The sequence below is a fragment of the Alosa pseudoharengus genome, unplaced genomic scaffold (assembly GCF_046254945.1).
Source record: "Alosa pseudoharengus isolate Yale_2024_CS ecotype anadromous, Long Island Sound unplaced genomic scaffold, YU_APseudo_1.1 YU_APseudo_1.1_scf_16, whole genome shotgun sequence".
In the NCBI taxonomy this organism is placed as follows: Eukaryota; Metazoa; Chordata; class Actinopteri; order Clupeiformes; family Clupeidae; genus Alosa; species Alosa pseudoharengus.
The window spans coordinates 3,939,043-3,956,307 of NW_027468630.1; the positions used below are offsets into that span (position 1 = coordinate 3,939,043).

The 17,265-nt window shown below is 47.6% G+C and overlaps 1 protein-coding gene across 2 annotated transcripts in view; it reads right to left on the reverse strand.

Moving 5' to 3' along the window:
• Nucleotides 1-504: 504 nt before the first annotated feature.
• glg1b (golgi glycoprotein 1b) overlaps nucleotides 505-17,265 on the reverse strand; it is a 43,940-nt gene continuing 27,179 nt past the window's right edge. Inside the window, exons 10-27 of one of the 2 annotated variants that reach the window (XM_076286755.1) lie at nucleotides 16,006-16,107; nucleotides 14,275-14,428; nucleotides 13,942-13,959; nucleotides 13,237-13,374; nucleotides 12,793-12,879; nucleotides 11,646-11,708; nucleotides 11,260-11,373; nucleotides 10,499-10,587; nucleotides 9,604-9,721; nucleotides 8,358-8,450; nucleotides 7,959-8,096; nucleotides 7,093-7,216; nucleotides 6,474-6,616; nucleotides 6,077-6,178; nucleotides 2,895-3,002; nucleotides 2,151-2,271; nucleotides 1,558-1,664; nucleotides 505-1,365 (exon numbers count right to left, since the gene is read on the reverse strand). In XM_076286755.1, the coding sequence (XP_076142870.1) occupies nucleotides 1,198-1,365; nucleotides 1,558-1,664; nucleotides 2,151-2,271; nucleotides 2,895-3,002; nucleotides 6,077-6,178; nucleotides 6,474-6,616; nucleotides 7,093-7,216; nucleotides 7,959-8,096; nucleotides 8,358-8,450; nucleotides 9,604-9,721; nucleotides 10,499-10,587; nucleotides 11,260-11,373; nucleotides 11,646-11,708; nucleotides 12,793-12,879; nucleotides 13,237-13,374; nucleotides 13,942-13,959; nucleotides 14,275-14,428; nucleotides 16,006-16,107 (1,987 nt within the window). In that variant the 3' untranslated portion in view covers nucleotides 505-1,197. The remainder of the gene's footprint in view (nucleotides 1,366-1,557; nucleotides 1,665-2,150; nucleotides 2,272-2,894; nucleotides 3,003-6,076; nucleotides 6,179-6,473; nucleotides 6,617-7,092; nucleotides 7,217-7,958; nucleotides 8,097-8,357; nucleotides 8,451-9,603; nucleotides 9,722-10,498; nucleotides 10,588-11,259; nucleotides 11,374-11,645; nucleotides 11,709-12,792; nucleotides 12,880-13,236; nucleotides 13,375-13,941; nucleotides 13,960-14,274; nucleotides 14,429-16,005; nucleotides 16,108-17,265) is intronic. The other variant, XM_076286756.1, reaches the window with a different exon arrangement.

Genomic DNA, 17,265 nt, shown 5'->3' on the forward strand with positions numbered 1-17,265 from the left:
GTTCCCAGTTTCAGTGGACTCTGCAGTGGTTTTGCCACTGTGACTGACCCTTCCTTGGAGTTTTACTCCAGTTTTAACAGAGGCTTATCCGATTGACATTGCATGAATACGGTTCCAACACAATGTCCAAAAAAACAACAACAGAGTAAAGGAAAAAAACAAAAACAAAGTGTTGGTTCTTTAATGGTGAGTGCACCATGACTCCATCCTTCTGTTTTAATGTCGTACCTTCAGGCCCTCAAGTTCAATCAGGCAGTCCCGTGGCTATAGGGTGAAACACATCTGCATGCCCGCACACTCATTTGTGACCAGTGGATATTGAAATGAGAGAAGAAAAAAAAAAAACACACACCCAGAAAAACAGCATAGAATTGACCCTCTCTCTTGGGTGAGATGATTCCAAATGAACAGCGAACCCCCCCCCCCCCCACCCCAGGAGCAGAGCGAATCGTGACGCACGTATGAGGATGCGCAGAGTTCCATGAAGTCGATCCTGACCCCCCCCCCCCCAGAATACACCTCATGTCCAAAAGGGAAAGCCTCACGTCTGAAAAATACATCTGGCTCAAGAATGCAGCTGGAATTATATTAGAATAAGGCAAGCCAGTTTTAAAAACAAAAACAAACAAACAAACAAAAAAAGTGCTGCGTAATGGCTTGCGTAGCAACAGTCATCCTCACATTTCTGTGAAGATTTGAAAACGCATGACGACGACGACGACAACAAAAGCCAAGGCAGAAGTTCAGTGAGGGCCTTTGCAGTACTGGAGCAGAGGTGCTTCTCCTCCTTCAAAGGGACGAAGGAGCATGGGGGCGCTGGGGTGGCAGGGAGGACAGCAGTAGTAGACCATGGAGAGGACGGAGCAGAACGCGGCTGCCCGGGGCCAGCGGGACTCTCTGTGGACCTCCGCAGGGGTCGTTTGGAAGTCTGAGGGGGGGCGGAGTGTGATGGGGAGGCCAGGGGTCTTTGGAGCCATGCCAGGGTTAGAACGGGAGGGAGTGTGTGTGTGTGTGTGTGTGTGTGAGAGTGAGAGGGAGAGAGAGGGAGAATGAATGAAAACTGCAGACATCCAGGGCTACGAGTAGAGTCATGGGCCTTGAGAGAGAGAAAGAAAGAAAGAAAGAAAGAAAGAGGGATGGAGAGACGGAGCGAGTGTGTCATGTATCAGGGCGGCCCCCCTCGGCACCTCTCTCTTTCTACCTGTCCTTCAGTTCCCTGGTGACACGCTTGGTGATGCGGCCGCACAACAGGCCAATAAGGAAGAGCACGCAGACGGCCAGGGCGATCACAAACAGGATGTAGTTCTTGGAGGGCGACAGCAAGACTTGCCGGGCCAAGTCTGAGAAGCCCTCAGCCGGAGCCACCTGAGAGACACACAGACACAAGGTCATGGGACCAAAATCAGTCTTCACTGCAGGTTTCATGTTTCATGTGCAAGAAAGCTCAAACTGGATGGTCTAAGTATACATGGGCCGTGAAAAGAGAAGTTTGCAGCTTTCCTCAACCAGTGTGAAGATGTCTTAATATGGCATTTGATTTTCAAAGGGAGAGTTTACCTTGGCTGCAAAGGTCCACATGTCAATGCGGTCCTGCAGTCTTTTCTTGCACTCTGGCTGTAGTCGCACACGCTTGTCATCCAGAGCTTCCAGTAGACAGGACATCTCTGTTGGGGGGTTTGGAAGGATGGAGTGACAGTGACCAGGCAAAGCAGAGAGAAAAATAATAATAGGACCCTCACTGACAACTTCCTTTCTGAAAGACCACTGAACCTGGCATCTAATCGCTACAACTTCCAAACATTTCCTCACCGTCACCAGTTGGACCCAATAAACTAATTCAGGATGACTATCTCTCCAGAAGCATCTCAAAATTATAGCCTTCAGCAGTGGTATCCAACTGTCAGAGCTGCAGGATATTACAAGTCCTGCAGAGTTAAGTTGACCCTGGAACGGATGTGCTGCATGGCGCACATCTGCTGTTGTATCTCTAGAATATACAGTATGCTATTTTATCTGCTAAATCTTCAGAAAACAGCATATGCTGTTGTACCTGCTAAATTTTTCTAGAATACATGCTGTTGTAACTGCTAAATCTCTAGAAGCAAGGCAGGGAGGCCCTGGCCTGTAGAATGCTGCGGACTGTTACTCACGTCTGCCTTTGCCTGGAGGAATGGCCGCACATTGGTGCTTCAGGTCCAGGGCACAGGCCGTATGCAGAACCGGGTCCACAAAGATGTCCGCCTTGCTCTCCTTCAGCATGTTTAGGACTTCCTGCAGAGAGGAGCAGAGAGGGAGAAGGTGAGTGTGTCCCAGATCCAGTGAGTTAGTATCAGATGCAGAGAGGCAGGGGTCTTTAAATATGCCCTTCACATAGAAATGGAGCCTGACATTTATGAATAAATGGTTTCAATTTAAAAACATTGCACCTAGTGGTGGTAGTCTGATGAATGGATTCTGTAAGCGACATTTTGAAGCAAACTCTAAAAACATGGTAGAAAGGATCCTCATAGTTGTGTCATAGTTTAATTAAGACAACTAATAATCTGTAATATGAGATAAACAAATGCTAGGAAATGGTAAAAAAAATGGTAGGAAGGGTCGACCTCATAGCTGCATCATAGTTTAATTAAGACAACTAAACAATCTGTAACATGAGACAAACAAACATATTTTTTTTATTGATGAAGTCAGTTAGGTATGTAAAATGCACCCAAAAGCAGAAACTCCTGCTGCAGTGCAGTAAGCAGGCACTGTGAGGTGAGGCAAGACACTGTGAGGTGAGGCAAGACACTGTGAGGTGAGGCAGGACACTGTGAGGTGAGGCAGGACACTGTGAGGTGAGGCAAGACACTGTGAGGTGAGGCAAGACACTGTGAGGTGAGGCAGGACGGTACCTTTTTACAGCCCTCCTGTTTGATCTTCAGCAGGTTGCCCTTCAGACACTCCTCAACCTGCCCTGTCTGCTCCTGTGCTGCCGCCTCCTCTGGACACAGCCGTGTAATCTGCACACACACACACACACACACACACACGCACACACACACACGCACGCACGCACACACGCACGCACACGCACACACGCACGCACACACGCATACACACGCACGCATACACACGCACGCACGCACACACGCACGCACACACACACACGCACACAGAGGTTAATAAATACAAACAAGACAGTGTGCTGGAGTCTGCGTTTGTGAATAGAACAAAGGCGACTCAGTGTGCTATTAATACACTCGTTCTAGGGGTGTAACGGTTCATGTATTCGTATTGAACCGAAACGGTACGGGCGTCACGGTTCGGTGCATGAATTTACACGGAGAATACACGGTATAAAAATACATAAAACTCGTGTGCGGATTAATTAATGTCATGCGCAATTACTGTTAAGTAGCGAGAGTTACGGGAGTTCTTTAGCGACACCTAACGCTAATCTGTAGCCTCGCCTTAGCTCTGAAGCTCTGATTGGCGCCTATGTTTTTTTTTGTCAGGTCGTCAGTCGAGTCCGTCAGTCATTAGCAGCACTAAGGTTACCCACAAGAGTTAGAGGATCCGCTGGTCTATTTAAGATCGCAAGTTTGAGAACTTCAGTTACAGTAACGTTAGTACAGGCGAAAGAGTGGTGGATAAGATGAAACTGTGTGTCAGCGTTGTTCAGCAGTTATTGGGTATGTGAGTGGAATAAATGCTACACATATTCGAAGCCATCACCCAGATGATGTAGGCTACCAATCACTGAAACGAGGGGAAAAAAACTTCCCCTGCGCTTCAGCAGCCTTTGGATACACATAGCTGCTACAAATAGGGCCAAAACCTATGGCTTAAATTAAATGATTTCGTAATGACAGAAAGCTATGTAAATCGCGTGGTAATTACCTTTATGTTGGGGTAACTTGTAACTTCTCACATGAGGAGCTGGTAGTGTTAAGTGCATAGACAGTAAAATAAAGTGACAACGCTAACCAGGCTAATAAACAAACCATGCTAGTACGGTGAGTTAACGTCAAAGGGCAAAGTCACGTGACTTCTAGTTGTAGTCTGTTTATGAAATGAAAGGAGCAATTTCGTTTTTTTAAAAAAGGCAAAATAGTGTGATATTTTCACAGTTAGTAGGCTAGATTATTACTTTACACACAATGAAAAATATTGAGGCAAATTGTAGACCCTTCCATATACAACTAAACACAGATGTTGAAGGTCTTGCTTAAGTGGATTTTTAAAAATAATTTTTCTATGTAATTTGCACTTTCAGAAATAAGAGATGCTGTAGGCCTATTTTCAGTTTTATAGCTGATTGTCTTATTTTGTTTACAAGTTACAGATGGAGTCTGGGTACTTATTGTACTGTTTAGCCTACATCTTACACACTTCAGGCTGTTGCAGATAGCTCAGGGAAGAGACTGTATGACACTAGGTGGTACAGCCTGAGACATGCACAATAAAAAAAATGCTTTCTGCATTTTTGTTTTGCTTTTCCCTCCATTGTACCGAACTCGTACCGAACCGTGATGTCCGAACCGAGGTATGAACCGAACCGTGACTTCTGTGTACCGTTACACCCCTAACTCGTTCCTAGTGACGCCACAAAGGAACACGAAGAGAGACAACACAAGGAGCTCGCTGTGCACTGCGACCCTACTGCAGGAGCGGCAGGATCTCACACACCCGCTGTTCATTCACTGACAAGTTTATCTCTCACACACACACGCACACACACGCACACACTCCTGCCAGGCTCCCTTACTGGCACATAAAAGCCAGTGGCTCATCATTTACAGCTTTGATTACTCCTCTGAGGGCCATGGGCTCTGGGGCTCCATAAATAAGGGCCCCTGTGGACAGGTTTGTCCTCATGGAGGAGTCCCTTTCTCCCACTCCTGCCTGCTCGGGGTGCTCCCGACTCACTCAATGCAAATGGTGTTGTTGGGCTGGAGGAGTAATTACAGCCGCCAAGGACTCACTTGGGGTGACGGGGGCAGGGATGGAGGGAGGAAAGAGAGAAAAGGAAAGAGTGGGTGAGAGAGGGGTGTGGTGAAAACGGGAAGCAAAAAGATATGCTAGTGAAAAAAAAGTCGAGAAGCAATGATCCAAGGGAGAGGGAGCATTTATAGGTGAGTAGCGTGCGCACGCGTGCGTGCGTGTGTGTGTGTGTGTGTGTGTGTGTGTGTGTAAAAGAGGTACATAGAGAAAAGGCTAGCAGTGAAAAAGACAGTGTGTGTGTGTGTGTGTGTAAAAGAGGTAGATAGAGAAAAGGCTAGCAGTGAAAAAGACAGTGTGTGTGTGTAAAAGAGGTAGATAGAGAAAAGGCTAGCAGTGAAAGAGACAGGGAAATAAAAGAGGAGAGAAAATATAGATGTCATGGGGACTAGATAAGCTGCTAGGTGTGTGCTGAAATGTGTGTGTGTGTGTGTGTGTGTGTGTGCGTGCAGGTGTGTGTGTCTATCTGTGATAAAACATGCATGAAAGAGACTCAAGGGATAAATGTGCTGGCATGTGTGAGGACATGACACCAACCATGAAGCTGTGAACAGGAAGTGTGAAACACACAGACACACACACACAGAGCGAACACCCCCTTCCGACACTGGATCTGACAGTGACGACTGTGTCACACACCCGTCCGTAAAGGTCGCAGGTGCACCCTTTTCACAGCTCTGATCTCTGGATGAGTCCAAATGGCTACCAAAAAGGGGTTTGGGGGATTAGAGAGCTCTTTGATCATTCAGAGTAGCCCATGACCCATCACCAGCCCCCCTTACTGAGGAGCCGTAATGGATAAGCCCGTGAGGATGCCTGCGGGACCAAGCGCTTCTTCATCACTGGGGACGCGGCCTCTGGGCTCTCTGCTTCTCAGCGCCATTCTGGCAACATTATTATTAGAGTGTCGAGTCTATTCGTGTTCCACTCAACGCCGCTTCAATAGGCAAGAGTTGGCTTGAGCGATGGCTGGTGTGTGAACAAGTACAAGACATGAAGAAAAAGAGGTTGAGTGAGTGTGTGTGTGTGTGTGTGTGTGTGTGAGCGAGTGAGTCAATACATCTTGAGGAGCGTGCAGGCTGTGTGGGCTCACCTCATCACTGCAGTGCATCTGCAACTGAGGGTCCAGTCTGTAGTCCAGGGCAGACTCCTGCAGAATCACCCTGATCTGGTCTTCACAGTCAGGAGACAGCCGCTACACACACACACACAGTTTACTTGTGTGCACAAAATACTGCTAAGTTTGTTATAGGCACTATATTACCTTAATTTCCATGCTATTGTTTCTTTTCAATTAGCCATATTTACATTTACTTTGTCATTTTGTTTTTCCAGCTTTACTGTACTTTACTTAACATCCTCTTATAAAACACAGTATGTAAATACTGTGTAATGTACATAGTAATGTACATATAAGTGCAATATTTAAAAAAAAATCATATTACATACATCTAGCACCACCACCATTTATCTAAGCTGTGCATCTGTACCTGGTCAGCATATTTGAGTTTGAGACAGGAGATGACCTGGCCCTCCAGTTCAGTGTCATCACTGGCTTTGCGCAAGATGTCCTGGCAGAATTTGGGGATGTCAGCCTTACAGGCCTTCCTCAGCACAGGGTTTAGCCTGAAGTCTGAACAGGGTCACACAAGCATAGGCTTTTAGGTGGGGAAGTGTTCACCTCTGCAGTGTAAGGCCTGACTTGGAGAAGGTCCAAGTAACCTGAAGTGATTCTTGCACTTGGACTTAAAACCTTGTATAATCCTTATATGCACACATTTTACACAAGATTAGAATTAAGCATGCAATGTAAGCAAAACGAATATTATAATGAATATTATGACAATCCCCTTTAATTATATATTTAATGAAAATTACAATAACATGCAAATGTTGTGGAGTATTAACTGAATCCGTGGGCAGTGCCACAGTACGTTTGTGTACGGATATGTGTCTTGTTGCCGTGGGTACCTGTATTCTGGGTGATCTGTCTCTTGGTGATCATTTGTGTACGGATATGTGTCTTGTTGCCGTGGGTACCTGTATTCTGGGTGATCTGTCTCTTGGTGATCATTTGTGTACGGATATGTGTCTTGTTGCCGTGGGTACCTGTATTCTGGGTGATCTGTCTCTTGGTGATCATTTGTTTGCACTTGGGGTCCATCAGCTCACTGTTCTTGTTCTGCTTCAGACAGTTGAGCATGTTCTTGGCATCGGATTCCGTGCAGAAACGCTGAGATGGCGAGTTGGGTGGGACAGGAGGAAGAGAGAGAGATAAATGACATTATGGTAGAGGACAGCCGATGACAGGAGAGAGGGGGAGGGGGGTGTGTGTGGAGTGTATACCTGATGACCCATACCATGCAGGGTGGACATGATGCGAATATTAACGATGCACAGCGACATGGACTACACGTTCACACTGCAGTGCAGCTGTAGACACTATATCCTTACTGTTGCAACATAAGTTCCTGAAACTGAATGTCCCTCCAGGGACAATTAAGTATCCAAATAACAAACAAACAAACAAGCAAACAAGCAAACAAACATGTATGTGTCCTCACAGTCAATGTATAAACCATATGCCACAGAAGGCCGTTTCAGCAGCACATTTATTTCCAGTGGAGCGTTAGCAACGGCATCTTCTGTTATATTCTGCTACTTTCGTGTTCACTTTGATACTAAACATCTTGTTTATGCCCAACAGTGCAACTCTTTACTCATCTTCGATACACGCATAAATCCTTCAGCATTTTAACATGCTCATTAACTAGGTGTAACACCCATGTGGGTCCGTGTAAACAGGTGCGCTAAAACAATGCAGGTGATGGTCCATCGGATACGTTTGTGCTGGCTGAAAAGCCCTCCAGGAAGTGTGTGGCATATAGGCAATTGACTTGAATTGAATTGAGAGCTGTGGATTTAACCCTAAACCCTTTTTTCTTCTCCTCACAAGTTGGCCCTCACTCGCTCACCTTGATCATCTGTTTGCAGACGCGCATCAGCTGGTAGTCCAGTTCAGGGTCCATCATCTCAGTTTCCTGCAGCTTAAAGATCTTCTGGTGGCACTGCTGAGAGAGCTGCTTCTTGTTCTCCTTCAGACACTCGATCATCTGACAGGGGAGATGAGAGGAGCTTAAGGCGCTGAAGCACGGCAGATTATCTCAAAATAGAAATCATTATTTTATACACACACACACACACACGGAGTCGGAGAGCTGAGAATATACAGTGAACAGATTATTTCTGTGAGCTTTGAATTTATTTATTCAATTATTTCTTGTTTCTCTGAACCAGAAAGTTAGCCTTGTGCTACAGGAACTAACTCTTCAGCATGAATAAATACACTTGCAGGTGTACTGATACTGTCTTACCTGGGCATTGCCAAACTCCACCGCGGAGCACAGTTTCTTTATGTCATGCCTGCAGGACTCCTGCAGCTCTGGCTCCAGTCTAATGTCCTCCGACTGAGAGAGAGAGAGAGTGAGAGAGTGAGACACAGAGAGAGAGACAGAGAGAGAGACAGAGAGAGAGAGAGAGAGAGAGAGAGAGAGAGACAATGTTACTAGTAAATGTGCTGTTTTATGCAACACCGTATTCTCATGCTAATAAACCAATTTTGGATTTGAGAGGCACAGATGTTGGGGGAGAGTGAGAGGGGAAAATATGAGATGGTGAAAGATTAAGCAATGGAGAAAATGACAAAGACGAAAGTTGAGGCAGAACAACTTGACAGAGTCAGAGCAAGTCCCATTATCAACAGATGTTTTCCTACAGTAAGCCCCCAATTCCCAATAAAAAACAGTTGGTTTTAGTGAGAGGGCAGCCTCGCCACTATTCACACCAATATGCAGGGAGCACACAGGGTGGACTCTGTTTTGGCCAAGAGCCCTTGAGCTGAAGGACAGACCGACACCTCCAGCTGCAGCACAGCAGTGTGGGGACTGGGGAGAGAGTGAGGGGCTATTTTTACACTGAAAACTGCTGGCCAGTGCACCAGTCTCTGCCAGACAGGACACATGAGAGCCTGGGGTCAAGTACTGGCAGGTGGCTCCGCTTGTCTGTCCCCCCCAATTGTTCTTCTGCCTATGAAGAGAGGAGAGTGGTGCTCCCCGCTTCAATCCCAAAGGTCAACCCTCTGACCATCAAAAGGCTCATAAAACTGCATACACAGCGGGTTTGGATTGCAGGAAGAAACTAGGAAAAGAGACATGCGAGGAGGAGGCAAGGGGGAGGGAGAGGAGAGGAGAGGAGGGAGGAAGCGAGGGGTTAGAGGGAGGAGGCAAGGGGTTAGAGGGAGAGGAGGGAGGAGGCGAGGGGTTAGAGGGAGGAGGCAAGGGGGAGGGAGAGGAGGGAGGAGGCGAGGGGTTAGAGGGAGGAGGGAGGAGGCGAGGGGTTAGAGGGAGGAGGCGAGGGGGAGGGAGAGGAGGGAGGAGGCGAGGGGGAGGGGTTAGAGGGAGGAGGGAGGAGGCGAGGGGTTAGAGGGAGGAGGGAGGAGGCGAGGGGTTAGAGGGAGGAGGGAGGAGGCGAGGGGTTAGAGGGAGGAGGCGAGGGGGAGGGAGAGGAGGGAGGAGGCGAGGGGGAGGGAGAGGAGGGAGGAGGGTGTGAATTGGGACTCACCATCTCCAGCTCCTCCACCCGTAGCTGCTTGCGGCACTTGAGCGAGACGCGCTGCTCCTTCACATCCTGGAGCGTGTCGTTCCTCACGGTGGTGCTCAGGCACACCACCACATCCACCCTAGAAGAGACAGACATGCTTACAACCCCTGTACTGAACCATCAGATCATTGCCATAAACCACTGACTTTTATCAAACACCATAAAGTCCAAAACCATACAGAACACAGACAGACAGACAGACAGACAGAGAGAGACAGAGACAGAGACAGAGAGAGGAAGCGAAAACGACAGAGAGAATGTTTATTAAACCAATATTCAGAAGTTAACATTACTGCAAACCACATGCCCAGCACCCTCAGATTAAAAACAGAAAGACAGACTGTGTTCCAGACCATCTGTGTCACGCACAGAGCCAGCGTGTGAGAGTGAGACAATGATAAAGACATGAGAGATGGAGGGATGAAGAGACGGAGATCAATAGCGAAGCCCGTAAACAAGCAGACAAAGAAGAGCAGAAGGGGCTAGAGCATGAATGAAGAAAACGAGCAAGAGGTCAGGGCGCGGCGAGGACAGCCAGGCCAATCTGATGACTGACGAGGCTCAGGACTGGAGTCGTCAAACAGGGCCGTGAGTCACCACTCTGCTCACAACGCAACCCAACCCAACACAACAGCGCTGGCTTGTTAGCGCATCTAACCCCCCCCCCCCCCCCCCCCCCCCCGAGAGTCTTGGCAGGAGAGAAAACATCACACCAGCACGCAACTCGATATTCCACAAGGGTGAGTCACAACAGATTGTTTACCACATTAAGTAAATCTGTCTGGCGAGTTTACTGTAAGACCCCCTCGCTCCCGAGCGTAGTATGGTTTCAACTCTCTCTCTCTCACTCACTCACTTCTTCTTAATGTTGGGACACAGTTTGAGGACGTCCTCCTTGCAGGCCATTTTAAACTTGTAGGAGAAGCGGAAGTCCTTCATCTGGACCTGTCAGACCAAAAGCGGAGGTGAATGATGAGGATACAGAGAAAAATACACCTCAGTGCTTGCTAACCTTGGAGATCCAGTTTAGGGAACAAATCTCAGAGAGAGGGAAGAAAAAAAAACGAGGACAGAGAGCGCCACGCAGACACACACATGCACCCACACACACATGCGGACACACACACCTGCTCCCAGCTAAATCTATCAAATCCATCACATCAATTTAACCAACTCAGTCTGAATCCCATCACTTCAGATTAAGCTGCAAAACTGGATCCTCATGCAAGATGTCACCCTGCCAAAGGACAACTGCTGCAGTTTGTGGTGTGTGTGTGTGTGTGTGTGTGTGTGTGTGTGTGTGTGTGTGTGTGTGTCTTCAACAATGCTGCACATGGTTCTTTGTGTTAAAGTGTGTGTGTGTGCGTGTGTGGGTGTGTGTGTGTGTGTGTCTTCGTCAATGCTGCACCTAGTTCTATGTGTTAATGAACATATCTATAGCAGTGTACTTAACTGTTGAGGTGTATTTATACTGTGTGTGATTATGTGCAAGCTGTGTGTGTGTGCGTCTCTCTAAGACAGTGACAGAATATATGAACGAGCACACACACGTCACCATTTTTTGGGAGGGCTGCAGGAGGGTAAGGAAGCCTCCATTTCTCTGCCTTGTCATCTTACCAGCTGGAAGTGTGTGACACCCACAACACACTTGTCGCTCATCTCTCTCTGGTGCTTGTTCCGCACCAGGCACTCCATCAGGTCCCCTGTGTCCATCTGATTATCAGCCACATCCTGACAGAGAGGGGTGGGGTGAGTCAGAGATGTAGAGGTAAAAAAAAAGTGAAAATAATACTCAAGACGGATACAAACACTAAGAGGAAAGAAGTTTATTTTATTGCTAAATCTGAAACTAAATGTGTGATAAAACATGCTGCTGTTGGCTCCTGGTCTTAGATTATGTGGAGCGTCACATACAAGACGTTACCAGAGAGTGAAGACGTAACAGATAACAGATAGACAGAGGCTGAGAGTGGGGGTGGGGGGGGGGGGGAAGAGAGACTTACGTGGCAGTGGGTCTGGATGACTGGCTCACAGGCTCGGATAAGCAGGGCCTCAATCTGGATGTCCTGAGGGACAGGAAACAGACAATGAGATTTACAGACCAAAGGAACCGAACGAAAATTGAGTGAGAAAACTACAAGGGGAGGAAACTGAAGGAGGGAGAGAAATAAAAAGGAGGGATAGAGGGGAGGGAGGAGAGAGAGAAAGAAAAGGAGGGAGAGAGAAACAACACAATGAAGTAAGGGCTAGAAAGTCCCTAGAAAGCCCAGCACTACACTGTCAGATTCCATTGTCATCTGGAGCTGTTCAAAGCTCTTTGGCTGAAAGAGAGCACCAGCAGGCTCTATGATATAAGCATCCAGGCAGAGCACCCTTGTGTACAGAGCGCTCATTCAGAGCAGAGAAAGCTTTTGAAACCAACAGGTGAGACTTGCCACACAGGCTCATTCATGCTCAGCAAGGCTCAACGATAACTTTTAAAAGTGGTTGCCAGGTTTGCCAGCTTGGCAACCAGGCATGAAGTTTTCGGTTGCCAAAGCCAACCAAAACTGGTTGCCAACAACAATTTGGTAGCCAAGAGCAACCGGGCAACCATTAATGCCGAGCCCTGATGCTCTGCGAAATATAAACGCGGTCGGAGCCATGCTCTGTCCATACACTGTGTTCATTTAGTCTTTTGCACGTCTTCAGAAAGCATTCAGAAAACAACGAAACGATGCAACGCTTCAAATGTTGTTCTACATTTGTACGAAAAGAGAACATAAGTCAAATATGCAAATATGGTCTTACTCCAACTTCCTTCTTAAGAAAGTACGCTAAAAAGGATGGTGCTTGTTGATGTTCAAATGCTAAAACGATCGCCCACTGAAGGTCACTGTCCATTCGGAGATTAGCCAGACGTCTGCAACCGCATGATAAGACTGTTGGGATGACATTAGTGACAGCGGCATGTCAGCAGGAGCTGACTGTGACTGGCAGAGATTCCTGCCGCTAGTTATGGGGCTGACAGGGTCATCTGTACTCAGCTGCAGTTTAGTTGGCACTTGCTTGATTGTATGGATTGAGCCATCTGTTCCTAGTGATTCGGCCTAATGCATTGCACTCTGCTCCATTCAGGCCTAAAGCTCTTAAATATCGTAAATATCCTACCTCCGATTCCAGCTCTGTCAGGTTTCCCACGACCTCTCTGCACTCAACTAACAAGTCCTCAAGATGATCTTGCAGACACTCCAGCTCCTGTGGGGACACATAATAACAGACAGATAGTCAGAAAATCGCCCACTTTTTCAGAATCACCCACACTATTAAGCACACAAATCCCTTTGGAAAAACACTTATGTTGGCAAAGACATCACGCTTTCAAGTAGACATTATGCTTCAATGGGGTCTTGGCAACAGTTCTGAGAACAGTTGATAAAATGTCAACAATTCTGAGAACTGGCACAAGGCATGCAGGGAAACAGTCAAAAAGTCAAACAGCGGACAGTGGTCTTACTTTGTCAGATAGTTTTCCCAAAGTCATCTTTTTTTCTTGTTTAAGGCCAACTTGTTTAAGGCAGGTTACCTGTTCTGACCTCCAACCCAATGTCTCACCTGTCCAGTCTCAGTCCGCTCGCTGCACCACTTGCCCAGGTCGGTCATGCAGCGCTTCTGCAGTTCAGGGTCCAGCTTCACGTCCAGAGCCCTCTGATGCAGGATCCTCTGGACCTCCACTTTACAGTCCCGTGACAGCTGTCCACACAGCACAACGGACACTCATCAACAACACACACCAAACATATATGGATATACATGCATTGCAGCGAAGGAAGAGAGTAGGCACCCCATCCGGCGTTATGACATTCTGGCTTTTTGCCAGTCGAGGTGCATGCATGGTGCCCTGTTGACCCACGTCCAAAACAGGGCAAGGTGACCGCTCTCTCTCTCTCTGCTCTCACTACTCATACATCATTTACAGTGAAGAGTTGACTTGCATGACAGATTTAAGCACACACACAGAAGTCTGTCAACACATACAAAAGCCCCAATTAGAACGGACAATGTAGGCAAATGCGACACTGGTGATCTTCAGAATGAATAATGAGATTGAAACCCTGCATTTCCAGATTTACAATCATCAGTAATTAACAGTAATTAACTCATTCCAGGACCTGATGTTGCAGATTTGGCTGTGTTATTTTTTTGCTGGGCTTTCATTGCATTCATTATCATGGTTCACACAAGCCCAAAATTATGATGATATTGTCACCATGATTGGCAGAGCAAAACCCGCACACCACAAATGCACTTCACACTTACATTCTCTTCTGGATCACGCTGTTAAATTCAAAACATCAGCTGTTAAGTTCACCAAGAGTTCAAAACATGTCACCCTTACATAATCTATTTTAATGAATGAATGAATGAATGAATGAATGAATGAATGAATGAATGAATGATCAATGAATGAATGATTTAACATGGACAATAAGTTAATAGGCTATGTTAACTGACAAACAACTGACTAAATTCTCCTCATCCTTATGAAGCATATCTACCCAGAGAGAAACAGTGGGAGACCATAGCTGCTATTAGCAGTGAGTGGCATTGCATGGTCATGAGATGCCCATGGAGACGGCGGTGCCACCTTACCCGTCTGCCTTGCTCCTCGGTGCGGTAGGCGTGGCGATAGAGGCAAGAGAAGACGGCGCCCGGGGGCATGAGCTCGCTGGTCTCGTTCCAGCCGTGAGTGTGGCAGAGACGGGCCGCGTCACTCTGGCACTTCCTGTACAAGATGGGGTCCAGTCTGTGGAGGTGCGGAGGAGGGTCACACAGGGTCAGTCCGAGCTTTCCTCACACCCTCCAGAGACATGGAAAGATGTCAGCAGCAGACACATTAAATGTACTTTAAAAAAAAAAAAATATTTTCTCAGGAATTGTATGAAAAGATGTTTTTGCAAGAAGTCCAAAACCAAGGAGTAAACAGGAAAGTATTCCCAATTTTTGCCAATAAAATGAACTACAGTACACTGCCAACAGTTGCGATTGGCGTTGATGCAGTCCTTCATCAGAAATACAGTGTGTGGGGGCTATCAGGATGTGGTTAACAGAGCAACAGGATGTGCAGAAGAGATAACAATCAGCTTCCGTATTTCTGCTGCGTCACCTCTGAGCCAACACTCAAAACCACAGAGTGTCAAATGTCCCTGGCAAACAGCTCCGATGTCTGACAATGTCGTCTGGGAGGAGAGAAGAGGACAGGCTGGACATAACCGCAGCAGCTGCGCCAACAACACGTCTGTGACCAGGTGCACCGCTACTGTTGGGGAGCCTGGCAAAATGTTTTCCTCCAAAACATCCAAACACATCGGCTCGCCGGAGCTGCCCGAAGCGAAAGCTGCATCAGGGGCTCAGGTGTCTGCGTCAACACCAACAGCTCAGTTTAGAGACGGGCTGGCGGCCCAGTGCATCACATCACGCACACAGAAACAGAGAGAAAGATGAGGGGGGAGAGAGGGAGAGGGAGAGGGAGAGGGAGAGGGAGAGGGAGAGGGAGAGGGAGAGAAAGGCAGAGGAAGCAGTCAAACCACCAATTAAGAGGGAGGATGAGTGCCGTCAGTCATAATGGGCAATTACACCCTACTGCCGATTCAGAGCCAGCCTATTAAAACCTACTTAAACGTAATGGGCTGTGAATGACGTTATGGGCGGCCGAGGGGCATTAGAGTTAGTGACCACGCGGCGTAGTGAAGCTCTCTCTCTCCCTCTCTCTCTCTCCGAAGTGAAGAGCAGAGAGGAGGGCCTGCTGGGAAACTGAGGGAGGGGGAGGGGGGGTCAGGGCCAATCGGCCACATCATTCTACAGCCCTCTGCTGAAGAGGCGACGCCGACAATTAAGCACTTGACACTCGTTTACAACATAGCTCATTTGAGGCGTTCACAAAAGACGTGGAGATTTGATGCGCAGTCGACATTGGGCTAATCATTTAAACACAAAGACAAAAAAACACCGTGTTGTTGAACACATGTACCTAAACCAGCAGCAGGAGACGCCATTAGGGTTTAGCTCCAGACCCGTTAAGGCATCGGACTCTGCACCTTCAGCACCATGTTACTATTACTGGGAGAAGCGCTAACACACAACAGCAATTCAAATCTGCAAAAATGTGGGAGTGGAGTGTTGCGATGCTCGGTGTGTGTGTGTGTATGTGTATGTGTGTGTGTGTATGTGTGTGTGTGTGTGTGTGTGTGTGTGTGTGTGTGTGTGTGTGTGTGTGTGTGTGTGTGTGTGTGTGTGTGTGTGTGTGTATGTGTGTGTGTTTGTGTGTGTGTGTGTGTGTGTCAGGTAAGGTAAGCTGGTGGGGCAGGCGGTCAGCCCACTCACTTCCAGTCTCTGGAGATGAAGTACTGAAGCTCCAGCAGTCGGTGCTCACAGTCCTCCACCATCTTCTCTGTGTACAGGTGCTCCATCAGACACGACAGGATCCTGAGGAAACACACACACACACACACACACACACACACACACACACACAGTAAGGGTGCAGTCATCTCTCTTACACACATGCACACACACACACACACACACAGTAAGGGTGCAGTCATCTCTCTTACACACATGCACACACACACACACACAGTAAGGGTGCAGTCATCTCTCTCACACACATGCACACACACACACACACACACACACACACACACACACACACACACACACACACAGTAAGGGTGCAGTCATCTCTCTCACACGCATGCACACACACACACACACAGTAAGGGTGCAGTCATCTCTCTTACACACATGCACACACACACACACACACACAGTAAGGGTGCAGTCATCTCTCTCACACACATGCACACACACACACACACACAGTAAGGGTGCAGTCATCTCTCTCACACACATGCACACACACACACACACACACAGTAAGGGTGCAGTCATCTCTCTCACACACATGCACACACACACACACACACACACAGTAAGGGTGCAGTCATCTCTCTTACACACATGCACACACACACACACACACACACACACAGTAAGGGTGCAGTCATCTCTCTCACACACATGCACACACACACACACACACAGTAAGGGTGCAGTCATCTCTCTCACACACATGCACACACACACACAGTAAGGGTGCAGTCATCTCTCTCACACACATGCACACACACACACACAGTAAGGGTGCAGTCATCTCTCTTACACACATGCACACACACACCCACACACAGTCATCTCTCTTACACACATGCACACACATACACACACAGTAAGGGTGCAGTCATCTCTCTCACACACATGCATACACACACACACAGTAAGGGTGCAGTCATCTCTCTCACACACATGCACACACACACACACACACACAGTAAGGGTGCAGTCATCTCTCTTACACACATGCACACACACAGTAAGGGTGCAGTCATCTCTCTTACACACATGCACACACACACAGTAAGGGTGCAGTCATCTCTCTTACACACATGCACACACACACACACACAGTAAGGGTGCAGTCATCTCTCTCACACACATGCACACACACACACACACACAGTAAGGGTGCAGTCATCTCTCTTACACACATGCACACACACACACACAGTAAGGGTGCAGTCATCT